This window comes from Saccopteryx bilineata, chromosome 1, assembly GCF_036850765.1.
Source record: "Saccopteryx bilineata isolate mSacBil1 chromosome 1, mSacBil1_pri_phased_curated, whole genome shotgun sequence".
In the NCBI taxonomy this organism is placed as follows: Eukaryota; Metazoa; Chordata; class Mammalia; order Chiroptera; family Emballonuridae; genus Saccopteryx; species Saccopteryx bilineata.
In genome coordinates this window covers 63,246,344-63,271,684 of record NC_089490.1, presented here as the reverse complement: position 1 = coordinate 63,271,684, position 25,341 = coordinate 63,246,344, and the positions used below count along the sequence as shown (strand labels likewise).

Sequence of the window (25,341 nt, the reverse complement as noted above, 5' to 3'; positions counted from 1 at the left end):
ATTGATTATAGACACGACTACATGGTCACTGGCTTGAGCAAAGGGGGTCAGTGAAACTACTCTGTATGGTGCTATACGATGATGGGTACATGTCATCATGTTGTTAACATTTGTCCAAACCCATAGAATGTACACCAAGAGTGAGCCCTAATATAAACTGTGGACTTTGCATGATTATTATGTGTCAACATAGGTTCACCAATTGTAACAAGTGTTGTAACTCTGGTGGAGCCCATTGATAATGGGGAGACTGAGTGTGTAGGGGCAGGGGACATATGGGAACTCTGTATTTTCTATTCAATTTGGCTATAAACTTTAAACTTCTTTTAAAAAGAAAGTCTAGCCTGACTAGTGGTGACACAGTGGACAGTGTTTGACTGGGATGCTGTCGTCCCAGGTTTGAAACCTTAGAGTCGCTGTCTTGAGGGTGGGCTCACTAGCTCGAGTGTGGGGTTGATGGCTTGAGTGTGGGATCCTAGACATGATCCCATGGTTGCTTGAAGCCCAAGGTTGCTGGCTTGGGCCCAAGGTCGCTGGCTCGAGCAAGGGGTCATTCGCTCTGCTATAGCCCTCTGGTCAAGGCACATATGAAAAAGTAATCAATGAATTAAGGTCCTAAAGCTAGCTGAGTTGATGTGTATCTCTCTCCCTTCCTGTCTGTCTGTCCCTCCCTCTCTCATTCTCTCACTAAAAAAACAAACAAAAAAACCCACATTAAAACACAATGAAAAGTTCTATCTATGTGCTATACACATTTCCGGTTAAGAGCCACTGCTATAGATTGTACCCTAGAACGTATACTCTTTAACTTAGGCTAGTTTTGAAGTCATCTCTTGCCTTATTTTTAGGATGGGATATAACTATGATGACATAGTTTCTGGCCTCTCAGAATTTCCTGATGTAAGTATCTCAAAAAAAAAAAAACACCCCACATTTCAACATTCTTACCTTGTCCATGAAACGATAACTTCTCCCTTCTTTTTAATAATATTCTTTGCAGAAAGGTTTGTAGGAGAAGTACCAGATGTGGCTGCTGGGTTCGTAATCCCTGGGCTTGCCTTTAATGATGAGAAATCTTTAATAACCACAGGGTCCTTTTTCTTATTGGCCTTCCTTCGGTAAGCTTCCCCACTCTCACCAGAATTTTGGGTAATTTTCTTGGCCTTTTCCTTACTGTTTAAGTCTGCTTCCTTTCTCTGTTTTTTATGATAAGAATGATTTAAATTAGAAAGTTTTTTTCTCTTTTTGTGAGAATTATCCAAAGGCATGGGCAACTCTGCACTGTCAGAATTTGATGCTGAGTCTGATTTTAGATCCGTCTTTTTTATTTCACATGAACTTGGAGATTCCAAGGTCAGATCGATACAGGCTTCCTCAACCTTGCATTCCAAAGGCTTGTCTGCCACTTGTACTTTTTCTTCCTTACAGTCATCTTCGTCTACACAAAACACCTGGCACCCCAAGTGTCCAACAACTAAAGCAGGATCGTTATCTTCATTTGGACTCTCACTTGAAACATCTTCTGTCAAGTCAATAAAAGCATCTACAGTATCAGACTGCATATTGTCCAATACCTGCGTACTTTGGTCCAAAGTGCTTCCAGAACATTCCAAATGATTGTTTAAAACTGCTACTTCCATTAATTCACCCAAGTTTTTAGTCTCAGTGACTGGATCTTCTGTGAGGTCTACATAGGTGTTTGGAAGATGACTCTCAACAGAATGTGGAATTTCTTCCACTGGAGGTAATCCTGTAATGTTTTCAGGCACTTTTGATTCCCATACTTGATGTAACTTGAAGCACTGATCTGCCACTTCATTACTATGACCTACTTTACCTGAAGCATCTTTAAGAAATTCATATATATCAGGAACCTGTGTTTGCATCACACAGCTCTGTTCTTCCTGGGCTGATTTACTGCTGTCAACACTATTGGCTGAATGTTTCAATTCCTCCACAGCTTTAAAAACCGTGCTCTCACATGAGATACGTTCCTTCTCTGCTGCTTCATCAGCTTCCTTTTCTACTCTGGGCAAAGATGCCGGCGACTCAGTAGCCACATTTTGTACAAGACTAGGGGAGGCAGATGGTGCTGCATGGCGTATCTTCACAATGAAGTGATCGTTGGACTTCTCCATTATGACAGCATGCATGGGTAGATTAGGGTGGTACTGAAAGCCTGGAGCAACAGACCGGCTTGTCCACGATGAAGAACAACTGGATTTGCTGCTTGAATTGTCAGATTCTAGGGCTAAGTGAATATCTTGTTCAGATGCATCCTCTTCCTCAAGTAAGGCATCTTCACTAAAGTGGGCACTAATAACTTCTTCAGGAGTTGAACTAGACAGAACTTCAGGCTTTAAGAAACTGAGATGACCATCTGACTTCAGAGGTGATGGTACTGTTAAAGATACTGCTAGATCTTCAAGCAGTATGGAAGGCAGGCAGGGCTTGATCTTTTCTGAACTACATACATTATCTTTACTTAAAGCTATGTTAGTGGACACTTCAAACATACAACTCTCATCCAACACATCAGGATGAACTGGCAACGAAAGCCCTGAAGACAGAGATGGACCTTTCTCGGATGATAATAATGACCAATTATCATCACTAATCATTTTAGGACATGGAGAAACCACCCCTGAAACTAGCTCTTCGGTTGCACAAGCAGGTATAGATTCACACTTAAGGCTCTCTAGCAGCTGCTTCTCTGGAGTCTTTAACTCCCACTCACTTTTTTCATTACAGTTAACACTGTTGTCCAAAAGATCCGAACCTTGCAACAAACTTTTAAATATTTCACCCATCTGTGCATCACTCACTAAATTAAAAGTGAGGCTAGATGCTTGCTGTTCAGTAAGAATCTCAAAACAGCGTTCTGACTTCAAAGCTGCATGCTGGGATGTCTGTGTGTCCTCTAGGATGCTGCCTTCCATCTTTCCGGGCTTTGGTGTGCTCGGACAGTTCAATTCCAAGGAGTGCTCTTCAGACTGAGAGCTCTTACTATTGTCAAAGCAAGTGTTAACATTTTTTTTAATGTCATGCTTTACTGTGTTGATACTGGAATTATTTCGGTCTTGATGTTTTTCCTCAGATTTTTTACATCCCAGGGAAGACTTATAACAATCTTCTGATTTTGAGGATTTCTCTTTCAGCAATTCTTTGCTGGAGGTGACCACACTCCCCTTCTGACAATTTGAATATCGTGCTTTCTCTTTATGTTTTTCAAATTTTCCTTCGTCGCTGTCACTGCCAAAGTTTATGAAGTCGCAAAACTTTTTAAAGATTTTCTTAAGCTTTGCAAACAAATAATCAAGTTGTTCATCTACAAATTTCCATGCTTTTTTTTTCATATCTGGTAACTGCTGTTCAAATAAACGATCCACTATGCCATTCTTTTTAACTTGCTTAAGTTTGGATTCTATGATATCACAAAGATTCTTCCGTAAAGCAGTCACTGATTTAGAGATTCTGGAAAAGTCAAGGTATTTAATAAGTGATGTAAAACTCAAAACTGCTGATTCAATAATTCTATGAAATTGTTTTAATGAAAATTTCACCTTGAATTTCATATAGTTTTTCCTTACATGTTTTCTTATCATTCGTAACATGTGCATTACCTCTCGTACAGAAGAGGGTACAGTAATTATTGGAACTATTTTTTCCAGGATGGAAGGGCTCATTGTCTTATCTTTTTTCTCCATTTTTGAAGATCTGTTAGGTTCATTTTGTCTTTTAGTCCATTTCCTTTTGGTCTGCTGAACTTTTATAGAAGACGTTTTCCTATTGTCTTTATCCATATGCAGAGTACTCTTCCTACTTCCTGGGCTAGTTTTTCTGTCTTGCACTTCAGTAGAAGCTTTAGATTTGGCACTTTTTTCGAAACTTTTTTGTGGTTTAGAGTTTTCACTGTCACTGATAATTTCTCCTTCTTCTAATTCATCTAAAGATAAATTGTTATGGGAGACTGTTTCTGCAGATTTGTCAGATTTGCAAATTGGCTTTTGATTTTCCTTGTTGAGATCAGACTCACTCTTGGAGGGAGAATGAGCTGAATTTGTTGGAAACACATCTGTGGAGGAGAAAAGTATATTAAAGTCACATGACCACTTAGTCGTCTGACATTTCCATACCAAACAGAACTAAAAATCAAATACTAAGGCATTTCATTATTTAAATAGCTTTTTTTTAAAAAAAGCAGAATGTTAATGCCTAATACTTATTCATGTTATTGGTCTTTACTGTTCTCAGAAGGTATCTGGCAACAGTGATAGTGTCAAGTTGAATCATATTGATAACCACCAACTAACTGTTCAGGTATCTGGCTTCTGAACAATAATAATAAATCTGAAAGTAAGTAAAGAGTATTTGAAATAATCTGTCCTACCACTCCCCTTTTTTTGTATAAATAAGAAACACCTAAATTTAGACTGAAGGCATAATTTTTAGTTAACAATGGTAGTATGAGTATGTCAATTATGTTATCAAAAAAGAAAAAGCACTATTTCATCTTGCTTATATATTTTACATTCTCACAAAGTTAGTTATAAACGATAATATAAACTATTACCTTTATGACTGCTATATAATGGAACTTGAGATGGGCTTTCCAGTCTAAGTATTTTTGCTACACATCTCACTGGACTATTCAGAGGACTAATGACTTCAGGAATAGGTCTCAGGTGATTCAAGTCAATGCTCAGAACTGAGTTCTCATCATGATATACAGAGTTAGTTTCACTATTTTCCAATCTGTGGTCCATTAACTCAGTGTGCTGAAGTGAAGGTTCTAGAGTCTCTTTAGATAAGCAAGGCTCCAAATGACAAGACTTACTCTCAACTAGCGGTGTAGCTGCAAGAGAAGGCTCAAACTTTGGGTTATCAATTTCTGAAAGGACTGCTGGCAAAATGCCAGCTTTTTTGACTGAAGGCTGCAAAGCACATTCATTGGAATTGACCATGTTTGTTGAAAAAGCCTCTTTTATGTCCCTATCTTCAGAAATACTACAAGAATTCAACCTGTCATTTCTTTTGGTATCCAATTCTAAGCCAAAGTCTTGAGAAACACTTGTTTGTAGTCGGTCCATTACCATAGGAAGTGCTGCCCTTGCACCACTAACAGTTTGTTCCATTTCTGTTGATGGTGGAAACAAGGATTCTCTTTGTTCCATTTTGCCAGGTGTGGTGAAGGAAGTCTCTGTACCACACACAGGCAAGTCAAAATGTATAGTATTCTCAACAGATTTAACTAACAAACTAGTTTCTTTTTCCATTTGCCTTTCTGGAATACTGGTTCTGGGTTCAGATGATCCTGTTTTAAGATCATCTTTTGGTTCCAATAATTCTGATTTGGTTTCCTCTGTGGTATCTTCACTCACAGAGGGAACACATGTCACTGTTGTATCCTGCACCAAAGACTCCAAATCACATATGCCACTGGATTTGGGAGTATCGGTTATTTTATGCTGATTACCCTGAGGAACAGGCTGCTTTTTAGCAGGAGAAAGAGTTAAGTTCAATTTTTCCATAAAAGTCAACTTTAAGTCTTTGTTTTTTGTTTCATTTGGCCCATTCTCAGCTTTAACTGCAAGGCCTTTATTATCTGCGTCTTTAGAAACATCATTATTAGAAACTTCATCTTTATCATTTTTGGGTCTATTTTGTCTCTTTACATCAGTAGTAGTTTGTTTAGTTTCTTTGTTAGTCTTCTGCAAATGTCCTGTAGGTGTCCTTCTTTCACTTCTCATATACCTGTTTTCTTCTTTGCTTTCTTGTTCTCTTTTCCTCTTATCTTCAGTTCTATGCCTTTCTGCTTCTAAGGGTATATTTTTCCGTTGGTGCAGAGCATCAACTTCCTTGGAGTCAATATATCTGTGAGTTCTACAGGCTGAAAAGGAGGATGAACATTTTCCTTCTTGAAAACTATGATTATTTATACTCCTATCTCTTCTACCATCTTCCCTTTCTCTTCTCTCTTCTAGATGATATTTACTTGAATTATGAGAAGATTTTATTTCATTCTTAGAATGAGGAAGAGATGCTCGTTCAGACCTTCTCCAATAATCTTGGTCTTTTACTACTGATTTAGGTTTCTGATCAACTTTTCTTTCTTCTTTGTCTTGTGATTTAAGTTCTTTTTTATTTACACTTTGTGATTTCTCATTTTGCCTTTCTAGTTTTCTATCACTTTGAGATTCTACTCGAGTGTGTGGCCTTTCTCTAGAGCTCTCTTTGTCCCACAAATAGCCAGAGCGTTCATTTTTATAATCCAAATCTGTGTTACTTTTAAACTTTGAATTTTTGCTTTCAGCCTTTGGTTCACCTTTACCATATTTCTCAGGATGTCTCTGAAGCCTCTGACTAGCCTCTGTGTTCCTTGGTTCCCCATCACCACAGCTAGTGTTTAAGTCCTTTGGTATTCTATCAGTTCCTCTGCTATACTGGTTATGTCCAATACCTTTTTTATCTCTTCTCTTATCCTCATTTGAGCTACTCTCACCAACATGATAATGGGAATGTGACCAAATGCCATTGGTGCGGCGTTTTTCAGTAGATGTAGGCAAAGGCAAAGTGCTCTTTTTTTCCAAATGCAATTTTACTTCCTTTTCAGAATTTGGCAGTGGAGTGCTACGATGTCCGTCTTTAGAAACATCACATTTCACTCTGTGATCAGTCTTTGCACAATCATTCAAGTGGGGAGATCTGGATGTAAGGTCTTTTGTTTTCACTATATCTGAGGTCCTTGATGTTTTATGATTATTTCGAAAATGTGGAAATTCAGACAATCTAGTAAGAAACAGAAATTAACAATAAAACAAAGTTATTGCTTTTTAATAATCTAAATTTTAATCACATGTAATACACTTTAAAATTAATGGGCTCACATACTGGAAAAACTAATTTTACTCGTAAAAAGGCGTAATAAGAATTTACCAGCTACCATCTAAATGGGCCTGTTTCAAAAACATGAAACTCTTTCTTTTCTCAAACAAGAGATGGAGGACCTCTCAGTTCCAACCCAGAACTTGCCAATGTGAAGAACTCCCAAACTAGCCACAGATTCACTTCTTTTAGAATAATGACATTATTTTATTGCCCTCATCACTCTAGCCCACCTGAAACAGAAGAAAAAGTGAAACTTTGCAGAATAGAAACAATCAAAATAGAATTTTATGTAGCACCTTATCCTAGTATTCTGTTTTACATTTAGTCCCACAGTAATGCAAAGCATCAATAGCCATCTTAAAGTGGCACATACTGTAAAAAAAAGGGAATATAGAGTTGTGTGATTTTTTTCCTAAGAGAATGGTATTTATTGTTTAAAAAAAGAAAGCGTAGGTCTTAAGGTTTTATATTAGTGTTTCAGAAAACTAGCAGTTTTCTTAACAAAAATGTAAATATCTCATCTTAGTTTTTTATAAAATATACATCTTCATGAACTGCCATAACTCCTCTGAATTTCCATAAATCTTTAAGGGGATGGGTATGAAAAGAGAGACTGGGTGAATAAGTGATGAGTTATGTTATTAAATTGCTTAATATGGTTATAGATTATCTAATAAATAGTCTGCAAATATTTGCATTTAAATGTGAGCTATAACTAGTATTCAAATGATAAATGTGTATCATTTGGTTGCATATTCATGTTTAATAGAAAAGTTGGAAATATTAATTTTTTTTTTGGAAATATTAATTTAAGGTGAAATTTTGAGAGTGTAAATTCCCAATTAGTATTAAATGTGCAGGGAATACCAAACCTTAAGAGTCAGACATAATGGAAAATTTTTAAAGAACGAAAGAGGACAAAGGAGATCTATAACCTAAAGCAATATGTAGACCTTATATGGTTGAACTATATCCCCTCAGAATTCATTTACTGAAGTTCTAACCCCCAGTACCTCAAAATGTAACCTTATTTGAAGACAGGGTCCTTACAGAAGTAATCAAGTTAAATTGAAATCAGTAGGCTAGGGGCCCTGATCCATTATGACCTGTGTCCTTATAAAAAAAAAAGGGTGTGGCCCTGGCCGGTTGGCTCAGCAGTAGAGCGTCGGCCTGGCGTGCGGGGGACCCGGGTTCGATTCCCGGTCAGGGCACATAGAAGAAGCGCCCATTTGCTTCTCCACCCCCCCCCTTCCTCTCTGTCTCTCTCTTCCCCTCCCGCAGCCAAGGCTCCATTGGAGCAAAGATGGCCCGGGCGCTGGGGATGGCTCCTTGGCCTCTGCCCCAGGTGCTGGAGTGGCTCTGGTCGCGGAGGGGCAGAGCATCGCCCCCTGGTGGGCAGAGCATCGCCCCTGGTGGGCGTGCTGGGTGGATCCCGGTCGGGCGCATGCGGGAGTCTGTCTGACTGTCTCTCCCCGTTTCCAGCTTCGGAAAAAAAAAAAAAAAAAAAAAGGGTGGATGATTTGGACCCTGAAATATGTATAGAAGAAATATAACATGATGAGACATTAAAAGAAGGCAACCCTCTACAAGTCAGAAAAAGGAATGGAACAGATCCGTCTATCACAAAACCCTCAAAAGGAATCAATCCTGCTGATACCTTGATATCAGACTTTTAGCTTCCAAACTGTGAGATAATAAAGTTATTTAAGCCACCCAGTTTGTGATATTTTGTACGGCAGTCTTAGGAAAATAATACAGATCCTGACTCAAAGAACCAAACATTAGAAGTTCCCTTTGAGACAAATGAAGAACTGTGGTCACAAAAAGCACCAACCATAAAAAAATATTTAAAAATGGAATTTCATTAAAATTAAGTACTATTCCTCCTTACAAGACTCAACATAGTAAGACAAGTCATATGACAAGAGAGGTTTGCAATAAATCTATCCAAAGAACATGCATGTGTAATTTGTATCATACTTATTAGAAACTATAAGCTTCTAAAAGATAGTTCAAGCCCACAGAGCTCGTAATGCACAGTATAACTCCATACTACATAATTTATGAAAGTTTTATTTTAAAATAAACCATGTTAAACACTGAGAACTTACTCTTAAAATTTCACCTTAAATATTTCCAATTTTTCTCTGAAACATGAAGTTGTAACCAAATGATACACATTTACTATTTGGATACTAGTTATAACTCATAATTAAAGTTCTAACATTTGATAGACTATTTATTAGATAATGTATAACCATGTCAAACAACTTAATGACATAACTCTCATCACTTATTCACCCACTCTCACTTTTTACCTGATCAAACATCACACCCATCCCCTAAAAAATTTAAATATACATAAAATTTCCCCTACACTAAAGAACCAATCTTATACTAGTTGCACTGGTGGGTTTTAAGTTAGTAAACATATACACCCATCTTCATTTTCAAAAGGACTAAAGTGCTTTATAAGGTCCATCCATAGGAATGTCTTCATACATTGTTCAACCATTTATTATCTATCATGTGCCAGGCACTATGCTAGGTGCTTGATAAAACGGTGAGGACACAGAGACATGATACCTGCTCCCATTAAGCTTACAGCTTAGTGGAAGAGAGAGATAATAATCAGTAATCTCATTCATGATTTTAAAATCTGCAGTTGTACATGAAGCTACAAAAGAGAAATCTGACCTAGAAATGGAGAAAAGACAAATATCCTGTGAAAAGAATGCCTATGCCAAGACCTGAGAATGAGTACATATTTAGCAGGTGAAGAAAAGCATTCCAAGCAGTGGAAACAGTCCACACAAAGGCAGAAATCACGGTTCATGCATGGAACCAAAAGAACGCCAGCTATGCCAGAGCTCGGACACCTAGGGCAAGGGTATACAGACACTGCAGGCAAGGCGTGAAAAGGAGTTAGGGACCATACTGTGAAGAGCCTTGTAGGCCAAGTTAAGATTTATAATATTTTATCCTAGGAACAATGAGATGCCATTAATGTGTTTTAATAAAAAGTGGGGGTAGAAAGTGCTGGTTCTGTGATAGTTAGATATCTAGACTTGTGTTTTAAAAAGTGTCCAGTAACTTTACTATTGAAAAACACAATCCAGAGGCTAGGGAGCACAAGAATGGATACAGAGATACTAGCACAAAGACTACTGCAGTTCGGATAAGAAGCATGGACAGTAACAATGGTAGAAATAGAGAAAAATCAATGATTTGAGAGACTACAAATACATTTAAAAAATCAACAGAACTTGGTTAATAAATTCAGATTTAAGGCATGATTGAGAGGTGTCAATGATGACTCCTACCTAGGCAGAATGACCATGTGTTCTAATTTGCCAAGCAAGCTCAGTTAATTATTACTAGCACCTCCTTCCATTCTCAAAAGTGACCTGCTTTGGGCAATAAATTAAATGATCATTCTACACCTAGGACTCTAGCTTATACCAGCTGAATAAATGACGGGAAATCTATTGAGCTTAATGGAAGAGGTTTGATCATAAATTCAGTTTAGGATAAGGTAATTTTGAAAATTTTATAGAGATGTGCCCTGGCTGAATAGATCAGTTGGGTAAGAGCATTGACCTGATAAGCAAGGGTTGCTGGTTCGATCCCCAGTCACGGCACATACAGAAACAGATGAGTGTTTCTGTCTCTCTCTCTCTCTCTCTCCCTTCCTCTCTAAAATCAATAAAATAAATTTAAAAAATTTTTTTACAGAGATGTGAAGTAATTACTTACATATAAATGGAACTGACTTCACATCATATGAGCGAGATTACTTCATAAGAAAATACTGACAGAAAAAGGAAAGGGCGTAGATTTGAGCTTTGAGGAATTCCAACTTAGCCAAGTACAGAAGAGTAAATCTCAAATTAGGGAGAAAACTAAGAATTAGGAAAGCCGAAGCAGGAGGACTATTTCAAAAAAGGAGAGTCAGCTATGTCAAACAGCCTGTGAGGATAAGTTAAAATGAGAAGTCAAAGCTACGTGTTTAGTGGGAGTCACTGTTAGGTAAACGACAGCTGGTTCAGTGAGCCAATGGAAACAGAAGTCAGTGTGTATCGGGTTCAAGAGTTAGCAAAACAGGAAATGGAGAAAGTTTAAATGACTCTTTTGGAGACTTGACTATAATGGAGCAGAGAGATCTGAAATTCTCTGGCACAGAATATTGCCCCTAACCAAGAGAGAGAGAGAAACAGAAAATCCAGTTGAGAGAGAAAGCCATATACAATTGAGAAAGAGTTTGAGGTTGTCTGTTGATGGGGGGTATGAGCACAGATGCGCTCCTAATACTTTAGTAACATGGTGGGAACCTAGAAGAACCCATAACATACATACCACCATCTTAGGAGAACAGAGTACCAGAGTAAGATTCCAGTGTATTAGAAAACTGAATATATTCAGAGAGAGGCATGTAGCAATCAATAGTCTATTTAATAATCATATATATCTCATTATGATAATATACCATTAGTCATATTAACAAAACGCATAATTTTCATCTTTCCAAAGTTAAAAACATTCCGCATATGAACACCCATATAATTTCCAGATCCACACCTCTCAATTTTACCTTTGATGCAGATTACTTATTTCTTCATCCTTGCGGTTTATTTCCATTCGAGCAGTTTTGATAAGTGCTGAAATATTCTTCTTAAGAGACTGATTTTCATTTTTTAAGCTGAAATTCTAAATATAATATATTTAACAAAGTATTTATCTACTGGATTATTAAACTACTATTGATATTTGTAAATAGCTAATGATTATTGAATGTTAACTTCATGCCAAGATCACACACACATTTTGTCTTATGTAATTCTCAAGAAAGTCCTATGAGAAGTACTATTATGCTCATTACACACATGGGGAAGCTAAGTTCAGAGAAGACAAATAACACCAGAGAAAGAGCATTTAAAGTGAAACTACTTAGTCTGGCCTGTGGTGGTGCAGCAGATAACAGTGTTGACCTGAAACACCAAGGGCGCCGGTTCAAAACCCTGGGCTTGCCCAGTCAAGGCACATATGACAAGCAACCAATGGTTAGAGTGAAGCTACCACTTCTCGCCTCAACCCTCTGTAAAATCAATAAATAAAACCTTTCAAAATAAATAAAGTAAAACTACTTAAAATAAAGATCAAATGGAAAAAATAAAACCATACACAAATAACAATAAAAATACTCTCCCTGGGTCATTATCTTGAAAAATAAAAATAAAAAAGATAAAAAATTTTGCCTGACCAGGCAGTGGTGCAGTAGATGAAGCATCAGCCTAGGACACTGAGGACCCAGGTTCAAAACCACAGGGTCACCGGCTTGAGCAGGGGCTTATCGGCTATAGCACAGGCCCACCACCAGCTCAAGTGTAGGATCATGGACATGACACCATGGTCACTGGCTTGAGGCCAAGACCACTGGCTTGAGAAGGGGTCACTGGCTTGACTGGAGCCTCCTCACTCCCCCACCCGCCCCATCAAGGCACATATAAGAAAGCAATCAATGAACAGTTAAGGTGCTGCAATTATGATCTGATGCTTCTCATCTCTCCCTTCCTGTCTGTCCCTGTGTGTCCGTCTCTCTTGCTTAAAATAAAGAGAAAAAAAAAAAAGATAGCCTGACCAGGCAGTGGCACAGTGGATAGAGTGGGGTGCAGAGGACCCGGGTTCGAGACCCCAAGGTTGCCAGCTTGAGTGCGGGCTCATCTGGTTTGAACAAAAAAGCTCACCAGCTTGGACCCAAGGTCACTGGCTTGAGCAAAGGGTTACTTGGTCTACTGAAGGCCCACGGTCAAGGCACATATGAGAAAGCAATCAATGAACAACTAAGGTGTCGCAACGAAAATCTGATGATTGATGCTTCTCATCTCTCTCTGTTCCTGTCTGTCTATCCCTATCTGTCCCTCTCTCTGACTCTCTCGTTGTCTCTGGGAAAAAAAAAAAAAAAAAAAGATAAAAATTTTATTATATTTAACAACTTAGCTTTAACTTGTAACAATGTACTGATTCTCAGATAAATAAAGAATGAACCTAGGATTGGCTGTTTTGGGGGGGGAGGTAAAAAGGAAGAGAAACAACTTTATCAAAAAACAAAAATCAGAACAAGACATGACATTCCTGATTTTTGCAGCATGACCACAGCAAAATGACTCAAGCAAAAATTCTGACAGCATTACCATTTTTCTCCAATAGCTATTCTAAAATTTTGCTCATCAAACCATTCCCTTTTAAACCACATAATCTCATCTCTATGAATCTTTTATTCTTTAACTGTTAACTAGCTAGCAGATCTTTTATGTCAATGTCACTTAACAAATCAAGATTTTCCTATTTCAATTGTGTAGAAAATTATGTATGTTTTGTCAGACTTGCTATTTCATTTAATACTAAAAATAAAGTTTCCTTATGAACTGTCAACACTTTAGCATAAATTTTAATTTTAAAATTTAATAGGGCACCTGATCGGTGGTGGCACAATGGATAAAGAACTGACCTGGAACTCCGAGGTTACTGGTTCAAAGCCTTCGGTGCTTGCCCAGTCAGGGCACATGTAAGAAGCAACTACAGTACTATGAGTTGATGCTTTCTGCTGTTCCCCACACCCCTTCTCCTCCCCCCCTCAAATCAATAACAAAAAATTTAATAGGGCAGGCTCTGGCAGGTTGACTCAGCTGTAGAGCGTTGGCCCAGCATGTGGAAGTCCCTGGTTCAATTCTCGGCCAGGACACACAGGAGTAGCACCCATCTGCTTCTCCACCCTTCCCCTTCTCCTTCCTCTCTATCTCTCTCTTCGCCTCCCGCAGCCAGGGCTCCACTGGAGCAAAAGTTGGCCCGGGCTCTGAGATTAGCTCCATGGCCTCCGCCTCAGGTGCTAGAATGGCTCCAGTTGCAACAGAGCAATAGCCCAGATGGGAAGAGCATCGTCCCCTGATAGGCTTGCCAGGTGGATCCTGGTCAGGTGCATGCTGGAGTCTGTCTCTCTGCCTCCCTGCTTCTCATTTTAGAAAAAAAAAAATTAATAGGAGAAAATAAAGTGTTCATTATACTGGTACCTGTGTCTGTATTTCCTTAAATTTTTTCATCAGCTCTTTCATTTGTAGCTGACATTTTCCATATTTTATTTGCAACTGTAAGATATAAAAAGCAGCATTCTAAATAATCTTCTTAGCTAAAATAACATTTCAGGATACTTAAAATTTTGTAAATCAACCTACTAAAAAGGGTAGATTAGGTCTATTTCTAACAGGTACTTAGTAAGATTACTGTTTTTTAAAGTTGGCCTTGAACACAGACAATAGTATGTTAACTACAGGAGGGAAAAGGGATAAGGGAAGTGGGAGAGAGTCAAGGGGAGATAAATGGTGACAAAGAGAGAACTGATTTTGATGGTGAACATACAATACAATATACAAAGGATGTACTGTATTACAGAAATGTACATCTGAACCTGTATCATTTAGTTAACCAATGCCACCCCAAAAATGTCAATAAAAATTAAAAATAAATAAAGTTGGCCCTACCAGTAATGCATTTTGTTTCATTTCATACCCACTCTCCAAACCTTAAATTCAAATAAGGTAGAAAGGAATTTCTGATTTAAGCCTTAGGACATTTTATAACTTAATACAAATCATGAAAAGATAAAATGTATCACACTTATTGCCTGTTGATGTTTTATATATTAAGACACTTATATTTAATCAAACAAAATTGTAACTATAGACAAGTATTCAAGAAAACATCATTTTTAAAAAGTAGATCTTAAGGCAAAGACAGTTAAGTATTCTTTCAGTCTAAGAATAACTTCCTAAACACAGAATGTTTGGCAACAATAAGTAAACGCCTGTAAGGAGCTATAAAATAACACAATAACATAATAAATACAATAACTTCATAACTACAGTAACTTAATAAACCTGGCAACCCATACATCATTATATGTTGCCTCCTTTGCAGTTCCTTCTTCAGTAAGAATTTCTTCATATAAATCCAAACAATTTCTGGATGGTACACAGGATTTAGAAGGACTGTCTAAAATAAACAAACAAAAAACCCTTAACATTAAAATATATATTTCCAGATTCAGTGCAAAACTATCAAAAGTCCAATGTCATTATTCACAGAAATACAACAATCACAAAACTGGTACATAACCACAAAGACTGCAAATAGCTAAAGCAATCTTGACAAAGACCAAAACTGGAAGCTTCACAACTCTTGATTTTAAACAATAATACAAGCCTAGAGTAATCAAAACTGTATACATCGGCATAAGAACATATGGATCAATGGGACAAAATAGAAAGCCCAGAAATTAACCCACACATATGTGGTCAACAAATTTATCACAAAGAAGCAAAGAATATACAATGAAGAAAGAACAGTTTCTGTATAAGTACCATGCGCTAACCGATTGCACCACTGGAGCTCCAGAACAGTTTCTTTAATAAATGGTGGTGGGAAAACTGAACAGCCACATGCAAAAAAATAAAACTGGATCCCTATCATACACAAAAATCAACTCAAAATGAATTAATGAATTGAATGTAAGAACTGAAACCATAAATCTCCCAGGAAAAAAAAATACGGGGTAAGTTTCTGGACATTGATCTTAACAGTGATTTTCTGGATTTGACACCAAAAAAGCAAAGACAACAAAAGCGAAAATAAACACGTAGGATTAGATCAAGTTTAAAAACTTCTTCTGCACAGCACAGGAAACCATAAACAAAATGAAGAGGCAACTTAATGGGAGAAAATATTTACAAATTATATATCTGATAAAAAGTTTAATATTCAAAATATATAAAACTTCAACACAACCCAACAACAACAATAAAAATCTGACTACAAAATGGGCAAAGGAACTAAATAGATATTTTTCCAAAGACATACAAATGGCCAACAGGTACATGAAAAGGTTCATAACATCATTAATCATCAGAGAAATGCAAATAAAAACCACAGTGATATATCATTTCATACATATTAGAACAATTATCAACAAAAAGACAGGAGGTAACAAGTGTTGGCAAGGATGTAGAGGAATGGAAACCCCTTGTACACTGTTGATGGAAATGTAAACTGGTACAGCTACTATGGAAAAGAAAAAATTAAAAATAGAACTACCATATGAATCAGCAATCCCAGTTCTGGGTATATTATCAAAAGAAAAGGAATATCAAAGATATCTACATTCTCTCTGTATGTCTACTGCACCATTATTCACAATAGCCGATAGAGAAACACCCTAAGTGTCCAACAACAGATGAATGAATAAATGTGTGTGTTTGTATGCATACTACAATGGTATATTATTCAATCACGAGAAGGAACAATATTGCCATTTGTGACAACATGGATGAACCTTGAGGGTACTATACAGTACTAAGTAAAATAAGTAAGAAAAAGACACATACTGTATGATATCATTTACATGTGTAATCTAAAAAAGCCAAATGCTCAGAAAAAGAGACAGAATGGTAGTCACCATTTTAGTTGGGTTGAGGAAAAAAGGATGTTGATCCAAGTACAAACTTCCAGCTATCAGATGAATAAGTTTTGGTGAGCTAATGTTCAGCATAGTTAATAGAGTTAACAATACTGTATTATATAATTAAAAGTTGCTAAGAGAATAGATCTTAAATGTTCTCATCACAAAAATGAGACAGTAATTATGTAATGAGAGGCAGGTGCTAACTAATTCTACAGTGCTAACCATTTTTGCAAAATTACAAGTGTGTCAAATTAACACATTATAGACCTTAAGCTTATACAATTTCATGTTAACTATATCTCAATAAAAGTGAAAAAGAAAAAAAATTGTACATGTTAAGATTTTGGATGTTGTGTCTTTCCCAGACTATACATTTCTCCATCTCCTGCATTTCATCCATATCTATACTGATTTCACAGATGAGACTTGGAAAACCAACTTACCTAAAATGCTTGTGTCAACAAATCAGGTGTGAGGATGACACCTGTTCAAAGCTGAGAGATTTGATCATGGAAAAGGTTTCCAATTTGGAGAGGCCATGAGACTCTCTGCATATCAAACTTTTACTGATACATATGAAAATATTTATAGTAACTATCCTTTTCAAAAGTTCTAGTATTATGTAACCTGTGACAATGAGTAGTAATATATGTACAGATAAGACCACCAGTTGCATTTCAACAGTACAAAATATTTTTGCACAAGGCCCAGTAAAATCTGAGACCTAGATGAATAACAAACCTGAGTGCTAATTTGTTTTACTGATCAAACTTTGGGCAAGAAAATAATTATCCAAGTGTAATCATTTTAAAAATGGGCATATTGTTCAGGCTCTATGAGTTACTCTAAAAATTATAGCAAAACAAAGACTTTCAATAGACTGACCCAACAAAATGAAAATATGTTATTATAGAATTTTCATACCAGAAACAGCACTGTCCAACCCAGCATATATGTCCAAAGAACCTTCATCGTTATTTTTAAGAGGAGAATCTGCAAGAAAATTAAAAAAGACTAGTTAAAATTTGACTTATTTCATGTAGTGAGGTTTTTTTCATTCCTACTTTGAAGGACCAGGAAAAAAAAGACTTTATCAGTATTGCACCAAAAAATAATTATTTAAAAGTTTTATACAGCCTTATAAGCAGGAAGATCTTAGCACATAGATTTACAACTCAATTACCTCAGATGTAGACTTAAAAACTCACTTTCAAAACATATTAGTGAGAAGGTTCCAATCCCAGTAAGAGCACAATAGTTTCTATCAGACCAATCCTCCTGCAGATAACTATATAATCTATAAATCAAACATCAAAAGTGATCTGCAGTCAAATGGTCTACTACTAGACTTAATGTGGTAATCATTGCACAATATTGTGATCACTTAACAATATACACAAATATTAAATCATTACTCTATACCCCTGAAACTAATGTTAAATGTAAATAATGACTCATTAAAAAAAAAAAAAGAAAAAAGAACCAATCTGAAGCACTAAAGAGCAACCCAAAGCATGGAATAACTATAGGGATATAACACCTAAAAGAAGAAAACAGCACGCCTGAGCAGGCGGTGGCGGAGTGGATAGAGGGTCGGACTGGGACACGGAAGACCCAGGTTCGAAACCCTGAGGTCTCTGGCTTGAGCGTGGGCTCACCAGCTTGAGCGCAAAGTCGCTGGCTTGAGCATGGGATCATAGACATGACCCCATGGTCTCTGGCTTGAGCCTAAGGTCACTGGCTTGAGCAAGGGGCCACTGGCTCTGCTACAGCCCCTGGTCAAGGCACTTATGAGAAAGTAATCAATGAACAGTGAAGGAGTGGCAGCAAAGAATTGATGCTTCTCACTTCTCTCCCTTCCTTGCTGTCTATCCCTTCCTGTCCCTCTCTCTGTCTCTGTCACAAAAAAAAAAGAGAAGAAAACAGCACAATGTGAGTTCTTTTTCTTATCACAATTTTTTGTATTTGTGGAAGAAAGCTGGAGCCACACTGGGCAGTGAAAATTCAGATGGAAATCTCTAGTTCTAACAGCTTGAAGAATTAGAGAAAAAATTTTCGAAATGGTAACAGCAACTAGAAAGTAACAGAGGGAATCCAGAGAGCTACTGAGGGGATTCCCCAAATTGTGCCCAAATCTCTGAAGAACTCCGAAACTACACAGATAACGGTTAAAACCGCAAAAAGTTTAGCTAAAGCTAATAAATCTGAACAAATATTTCAGCAGCTATCCACCACTGGGAAGACAGAAGTTTTAAGTTCAGCCAAGTTAAACACATGCTAAAATTTAAAACAGCAATACTCTTTGAAGATCCTAAAACTGAAAACTACAATATCTAAAGTAAAAAAATTCACTGAACTCTGGTCGGCAGCTCAGTGGATAAAGTGTGGATCAAGTGTGCCAGACATTGTGGGTCTGACCCCCAGGACAGGGCACATGCGAGAAGCAATCAGTGAGTACACAACTAAATGGAACTAAGTGAAACAATGAGTTGATACCCCCTCTCCTTTCCCCAATCTTCCTTCACCCCTCTCTCTCAAATAATGGAAAAAGATTTTTAACTTAAAAAAAATCACGCAATGTGCTTTTGACGGAAGAGCCAGTGAACTTAATTATAAATAAAAATGACAAAATTTGGAGAACAAGAAGGGGGGAAAACAATATTCTTATTATCCTACAGTACATCAAAAGTTCTAACATACTAAAGAGAATGGGGAAGAAAATGAAACTAGAAGGGCACTAGAAAGACTAGAAATAGTAAATAATTTAGTACAGTGGTCCCCAACCTTTTTTGGGCCATGGACCAGTTTAATGTTAGAAAATATTTTCACAGACCGACCTTTAGGGTGGGACAGATAAATGTATCACGTGACCGAGACAAGCGTCAAGAGTGAGTCTTAGACGTATGTAACAGAGGGAATCTGGTCATTTTTAAAAAATAAAACATCGTTCAGACTTAAATATAAACAAAACAAAAATAACGTAAGTTATTTATTCTTTCTCTGCGGACCGGTACCGGTCCGCAGCCTGGGGGTTGGGGACCACTGATTTAGTAAATATATAAGACTATTTCTCCTTAATGTCTTTTTTTTTTTTTAATTTTTTTTATTTATTTATTCATTTTAGAAAGGAGAGAGAGGGAAAGAGAGAGAGAGACAGAAAGAAAGGGAGGGAGGAGCAGGAAGCATCAACTCCCATATGTGCCTTGACCAGGCAAGCCCAGGGTTTCGAACCGGTGACCTCAGCATTTCCAGGTCGATGCTTTATCCACTACGCCACCACAGGTCAGCCTCCTTAATGTCTTTTAATTCCTCTTAAGATACATAGAATAACTTAAAATAAAAATTACAGAATTATATCGTGGGATATCTGACATCTTTAACACAGGATGGATAGAGGTTAAATACATACAAGATTATATCTTACATAAAAAGGTAATACAGCCTAACCAGGCAGTGGCACAGTGGATAGAGCGTCAGACTGGGATGCAGAGGACCCAGGTTCGAGACGCTGAGGTTGCCAGCTTGAGCACGGGCTCATCTGGTTTGAGCAAAAGCTCACCAGCTTGGACCCAAGGTCGCTCACTTGAGCAAGGGGTTACTTGGTCTGCTGAAGGCCCACGGTCAAGGAACATATGAGAAAGCAATCAATGAACAACTAAGGTGTTGCAATGAAAAACTGATGATTGATGTTTCTCATCTCTCTCCATTCCTATCTGTCTGTCCCTGTCTATCCCTCTCTCTGTCCCTGTATAAAAAAACAAAAACAAAAAAAACCCAAAAAGGTAATACAGTATACTACTGAGTAGACTACAAATACTACAGTGTGTCCATAAAGTCATGGTGCACTTTTGACCGGTCACAGGAAAGCAACAAAAGACGATAGAAACGTGAAATCTGCACCAAATAAAAGGAAAACCCTCCCAGTTTCTGTAGGATGATGTGGCAGCATGTGCGCATGCAGATGATGACGTAACACCGTGTATACAGCGGAGCACCCCACGGCCATGCCAGTAGAGATGTGAACGGTACAGAGGAAAGTTCAGTGTGTTCTGTGGCTCGCTATATTCAAATTCGTGACCAAAGTGCAATGTGAATATCGGCGCGTTTATAATGAAGTGCCACCACATAGGAATAACGTTACTCAGTGGGATAAGCAGTTGAAGGAAACTGGCAGTTTGGTGCAGAAACACCGTTCTGGTAGGCCATCAGTCAGTGACGAGTCTGCAGAGGCTATACGGGATAGCTACCTAAGGAGCCCTAAAAAGTCTGTGCGTGAGCCCACATCAAACTGCACTGAATAGGTATAAAACTGGGAGAGTTTTCCTTTTATTTGGTGCAGATTTCACATTTCTATCGTCTTTTGTTGCTTTCCTGTGACCGGTCAAAAGTGCACCATGACTTTACGGACACACTGTATATTAAAGATGCATTTTGCAAATCCTTGAGCAGCCACTAAGAATAATATAGCCAAAAGTTAATATATAAATTAGAATGGAATTCTAAAATATATTCAAATAATATTTGAAAGAAGCATGAAAATCAGAAAGAAAACAATCATGGAGACAAACTACAATATTAAAAAAATCTAGGGAGAGGGATAGGGGGTGGGAGGGGCACAAAGGAAACAAGATAGAAGGTGACAGAGGACAATCTGACTTTGGGTGGTGGGTATGCAACATAATTGAACGACAAGATAACCTGGACTTGTTATCTTTAAATATATGTATCCTGATTTATTGATGTCACCCCATTAAAAAAATAAAATTATAAAATAAAAAAAAAAAAAAAAATAAAAAAAAAAAATCTAAATCCAATCACAATAATAAAGGATATTACTTGGGTTAACTGATAAAATTCAAATAAAAATGGCATATTAAGTATAGTATCAGTGTTAAATTCACTGAAACTGATATTATGCTGTTATTATATATAAAAATCAACTTTTTTTCAGAAAAAGAGAAAAGAGAGAAAATGAGAGTAAGAAAGGAACAGATTGGGACAGACAGCAAGGGAGAGAGATGAGAAGCATCAATTCTTTTGTTGCAGCATCTTAATTGTTCATTGATTGCTTTCTCATATATGCCTTGACTGGGGGACTACAGCCCAACCAGTGACCCTTGCTCAAGCCAGAGAGTGACCTTGGGCTTTAAACCAGCAATCTTTGGGCTCAAGCCAGCAACCATGGGGTCATGTCTATGAGTCCACATTCAAGCTAGTGACCTCAGGGTTTTGACCCTGGGTGCTGTGCATCCCAGGCCAAGGCTCTATTCACTGCACTACTGCCTGGGTCAGGCAGAAAACCAACTTTTTCTTAGAAAATACACACTGAAGTATTTGGGAATAAAGGACCATAATGTATACAACTTAATCTCAAGTGGATCAGGAAAAGTGTGTGTGTGTGTGCGTGTGTGTGTATGTTTAAAAAGAGATTATGTACACAGTAATAAAGCCACTAGCATAAAATATTAACCTTTAAGAGGTAAATTTGGAAGAGACTAGATAAAGGGTTACTTACATGTTCTTATTCTTCTAATTTTCTGTAAGCTTGAAATTATTTCCAAACAAATATAAAAAAATACAATTATGAAAATGTTACAGGGCTCTTGCCAGGTAGTTCAGTTGGTTAGAGCACTGACCCAATATGTGAAGGTTGCAGATTCAATCCCCGTTCAGGGCACATACAAAATCAACCAATGAATGCATAAGTAAGTGTAACAACAAATCAATGTTTCTTTCTCTCAAATCAATCAATAAAAACAAAATTTTAAATATATATGTATGCAAAGAGGAACTTCTTAGTATGTATTCACAGCAAATGAGATTAACATGGCAGTTTTATCCTTCAAAAACTGAGTTGCAGATGTAGTAAAAGTTAACCATTCATAAATCTACACAAAAAGTAAGTGTTCATTATATTTTCAATTTGTTACTTTATCATTAAGAGAAATATACAGCAGTGTAATTAAAACTATGTCTTCAAAAACTTATTACATAACACCAAAAAAACAAATAATACTACCCAGAGTGGTTATGTTGACCATATAACTTTTTAAATACATATTTAAGCAAAAATAGAATTCTTCTAGACATCTTTTACAACTGCCCTTTTTATTCCATAGCATAGCAATTGTAATTCTAGTCAATAGGTATACATTTATAAGCTCAAAAAATTTAATGAGGTTATCACAGCATAATTATAATTAAGAAAAAAGAACTACTAAATGTTACACCAGGACCTGGAAATTTATGTTCCACATATTATTTAAAATATCTCTATCTTGAGTTTATTACCAGGTCTCGCTTAGTTCTCATAGTGTCGTTTCTTCCCTGAACAACAATAAGCAAGCACCCCTGCATGTACTAGAAGTACTGACTTCAAGAGTAACAAATATCTGCCTGACCAGGCCATGGCGCAGTGGATAGAGCATTGGACTGGGATGCAGAGGACCCAGGTTAGAGACCCCGAGGTCGCCAGCTTGAGCGCGGGCTCATCTGGTTTGAGCAAAGCTCACCACTTGGATCCAAGGTCGCTGGCTCGAGCAAGGGGTTACTCGGTCTGCTGAAGGCACATATGAGAGAGCAATCAATGAACAACTAAGGTGTCGCAACGAAAATCTGATGATTGATGCTTCTCATCCCTCTCTGTTCTTGTCTGTCTGTCCCTGTCTATCCCTCTCTCTGATTCTCTCTCTGTCCCTGTAAAAAAAAAAAAAAAGTAACAAATATCTAGCTTATATTTTTTGGGATACAACAATTAAAAATCATTACCACTTAGTTTGGCAAAGTCGCGAATTCATTACATTGAAGAGTTTCAAAAGCATACAATAGTAAAAAAGTTCAGCCCTGGCCAGTGGTGTTGGCCTGGAGCACAGAGGTCACCAGCTCGACCTCAGGGTCGTCGGCTTAATCCTGAGGGCGATGACCGGAGCCTCAAGACCGAAGGTTCGAGCCCAGGTCAGGGCACATTAGAGAAGCAATCAATGGCACAACTAAGTGGAACGAGTTGATGCTTCTCTCATTCTCTTTTCCCTTCCTCTTTCCTTTCTCTATCTCTCAAAAAAATAAAGCTCACATTTATTAGGCACTTTATTATATTAATTCATTTATGAGCAAGGAGAAAAAGTTAATGACAGTGTTTTCAATGAGAATAAGTAAATGATTTTGTAATTAAATTTAGAAAGACAATGAAAATGAGCTCTTACCTGAAAAGACTTCAAATAAACTTGTTCCATCACCATTGTCATCATCTGCTGCCATGATCCTATTTCCTTTTGATAGTTGCCATCTAAAATAGCAAACATAAAGATTTTCCACTGTTAAAAGTCAACCTCACAATTCAAAGGACCAACCTAACTTTAAGTTAAAAAGCAACTTTCAAATTTAGACACAATGAATGAGTTTGTTCTCAACCATGATTTTTAAAAAATGCCTAGCCTGTGGTGGTGCAGTGGATTGCAAGAGCTGAAACTATAAAACAAAAATATTAAACTTGATGATACGGTTATACCATGTCACAAGGTAAATGATGCTAATTTAATAAAATAGGCCAAAATGCAAATTAACTTTTATATTAAAATAAGCCAAGTATCATACCAAATAAGTACAAGGACATAGTAAATTCTGTGACTCCTCTTAGTAAATCATCAAGCCTGGGGGTGCTCTTGGGGATGCCCCAGACATACATGTTTTCACCAGTATGATAGTAACATAGGCAAACTGCAGAGTTTGATCTTTACCAGGCTGGTAAAGGTGTGGGAAAACTGGTACTGTCATACATCACTCAAATGTATACTGGTACAAGCTCTACGGAGGCAATTTGATAACTATCAAGTTTTTAAATGAAAATACTTTGATCCAACAATTTCATATCTCGACTCCTATATGAGTCTTGTCTACTTCCTTTTTTATCTTATCCCAGAGAGATTCACATGCCTCCCTTACCTTCACTATAGGAGAAAAAGAGATAGTAAATCCCTTCCTTGCCTGACCTGTGGTGGCGCAGTGGATAAATTATTGACCTGGAATGCTGAGGTTGCCGGTTCAATACCCTGCGCTTGCCTGGTCAAGGCACATATGGGAGTTGAAGCTTCCTGCTCCTTCCTCCTTTCTCTCTCTTCTTTCTTCTCTCTCTCTTTCCTCTCAAAAATGAATAAGTAAAAAAAAAAAAAAAAAAATCTCTTCCTCCCTAAACTCTTAGTGACTTAAATCTGTGCTTCCCAAAGAGGCTTGTGCTTACTTTTCCCTCCATTCGTAAACTACCACAAAGGTTCTAGGGCCTGTCTTGGCTCATGCTTTAGACTTTCCTAAAATCCCTGAAACAAACAGCATCTGGCTTCAGCATAACCTGTATCTCACTAAGTGGCCCCAGGCCCACTAGTGGCAGCCGACGTTGGTTCATAACTTGGCCTCTTCTGGGCACCTCCAAGCACCAAACAAGGAGCAACCACCTGCAGATTGATTTGTAGTATTCTGGGCAGAGCATAGGTGGAGGCTGACCTTGCCACGCACCTCCTGAGCCAGAGCACATGATGGACACTTCAGACCACATCGAAGCACCACCCAACTACCTCCACAAGTGACGCACACCAGAGGCAGCCTCAGTGGGTATTAGGGCCCCACTGAAGTCAGTCCTGCTCTGTGGGTGGGCCCCTGCACGGCTGACCCTCAGCAGGGGTCATAGCCAGTCCTTGCAGCCAAATAACCTGCGGGGTAAATCTCTCCCATTGACATGCCGACAGTAATCAGCCACAACAGGAGGGTGTTTATAGCCCACAAGGGTGGGGGAGGTGCATCTGGAGTGCCCAGCGTGAGTGAACAGGAGGCTGTGCCACTGAACCTTACAAGACACCCACTATACTAGGACACTCGACCAAGCCCAGGAGATGGAGCAGTCATACTAATTCATAGGAACTAACACAGGGATGCTGCCCAAATGAGGAAAC

At 37.8% G+C, this 25,341-nt stretch overlaps 1 protein-coding gene across 5 annotated transcripts in view; it reads right to left on the bottom strand.

Annotated features, from left to right (window-relative positions):
• CASP8AP2 (caspase 8 associated protein 2) overlaps positions 1-25,341 on the bottom strand; it is a 46,582-nt gene that overhangs the window by 7,676 nt on the left and 13,565 nt on the right. For all 5 annotated transcript variants that reach the window (XM_066254280.1, XM_066254277.1, XM_066254278.1 and 2 more), the window contains 7 exons: positions 23,602-23,684; positions 17,324-17,392; positions 14,834-14,934; positions 13,956-14,030; positions 11,480-11,595; positions 4,574-6,789; positions 949-4,075 (listed from right to left, as the gene is read on the bottom strand). In XM_066254280.1, coding sequence (XP_066110377.1) covers positions 949-4,075; positions 4,574-6,789; positions 11,480-11,595; positions 13,956-14,030; positions 14,834-14,934; positions 17,324-17,392; positions 23,602-23,656 — 5,759 coding nt within the window. In that variant the 5' untranslated portion in view covers positions 23,657-23,684. The remainder of the gene's footprint in view (positions 1-948; positions 4,076-4,573; positions 6,790-11,479; positions 11,596-13,955; positions 14,031-14,833; positions 14,935-17,323; positions 17,393-23,601; positions 23,685-25,341) is intronic.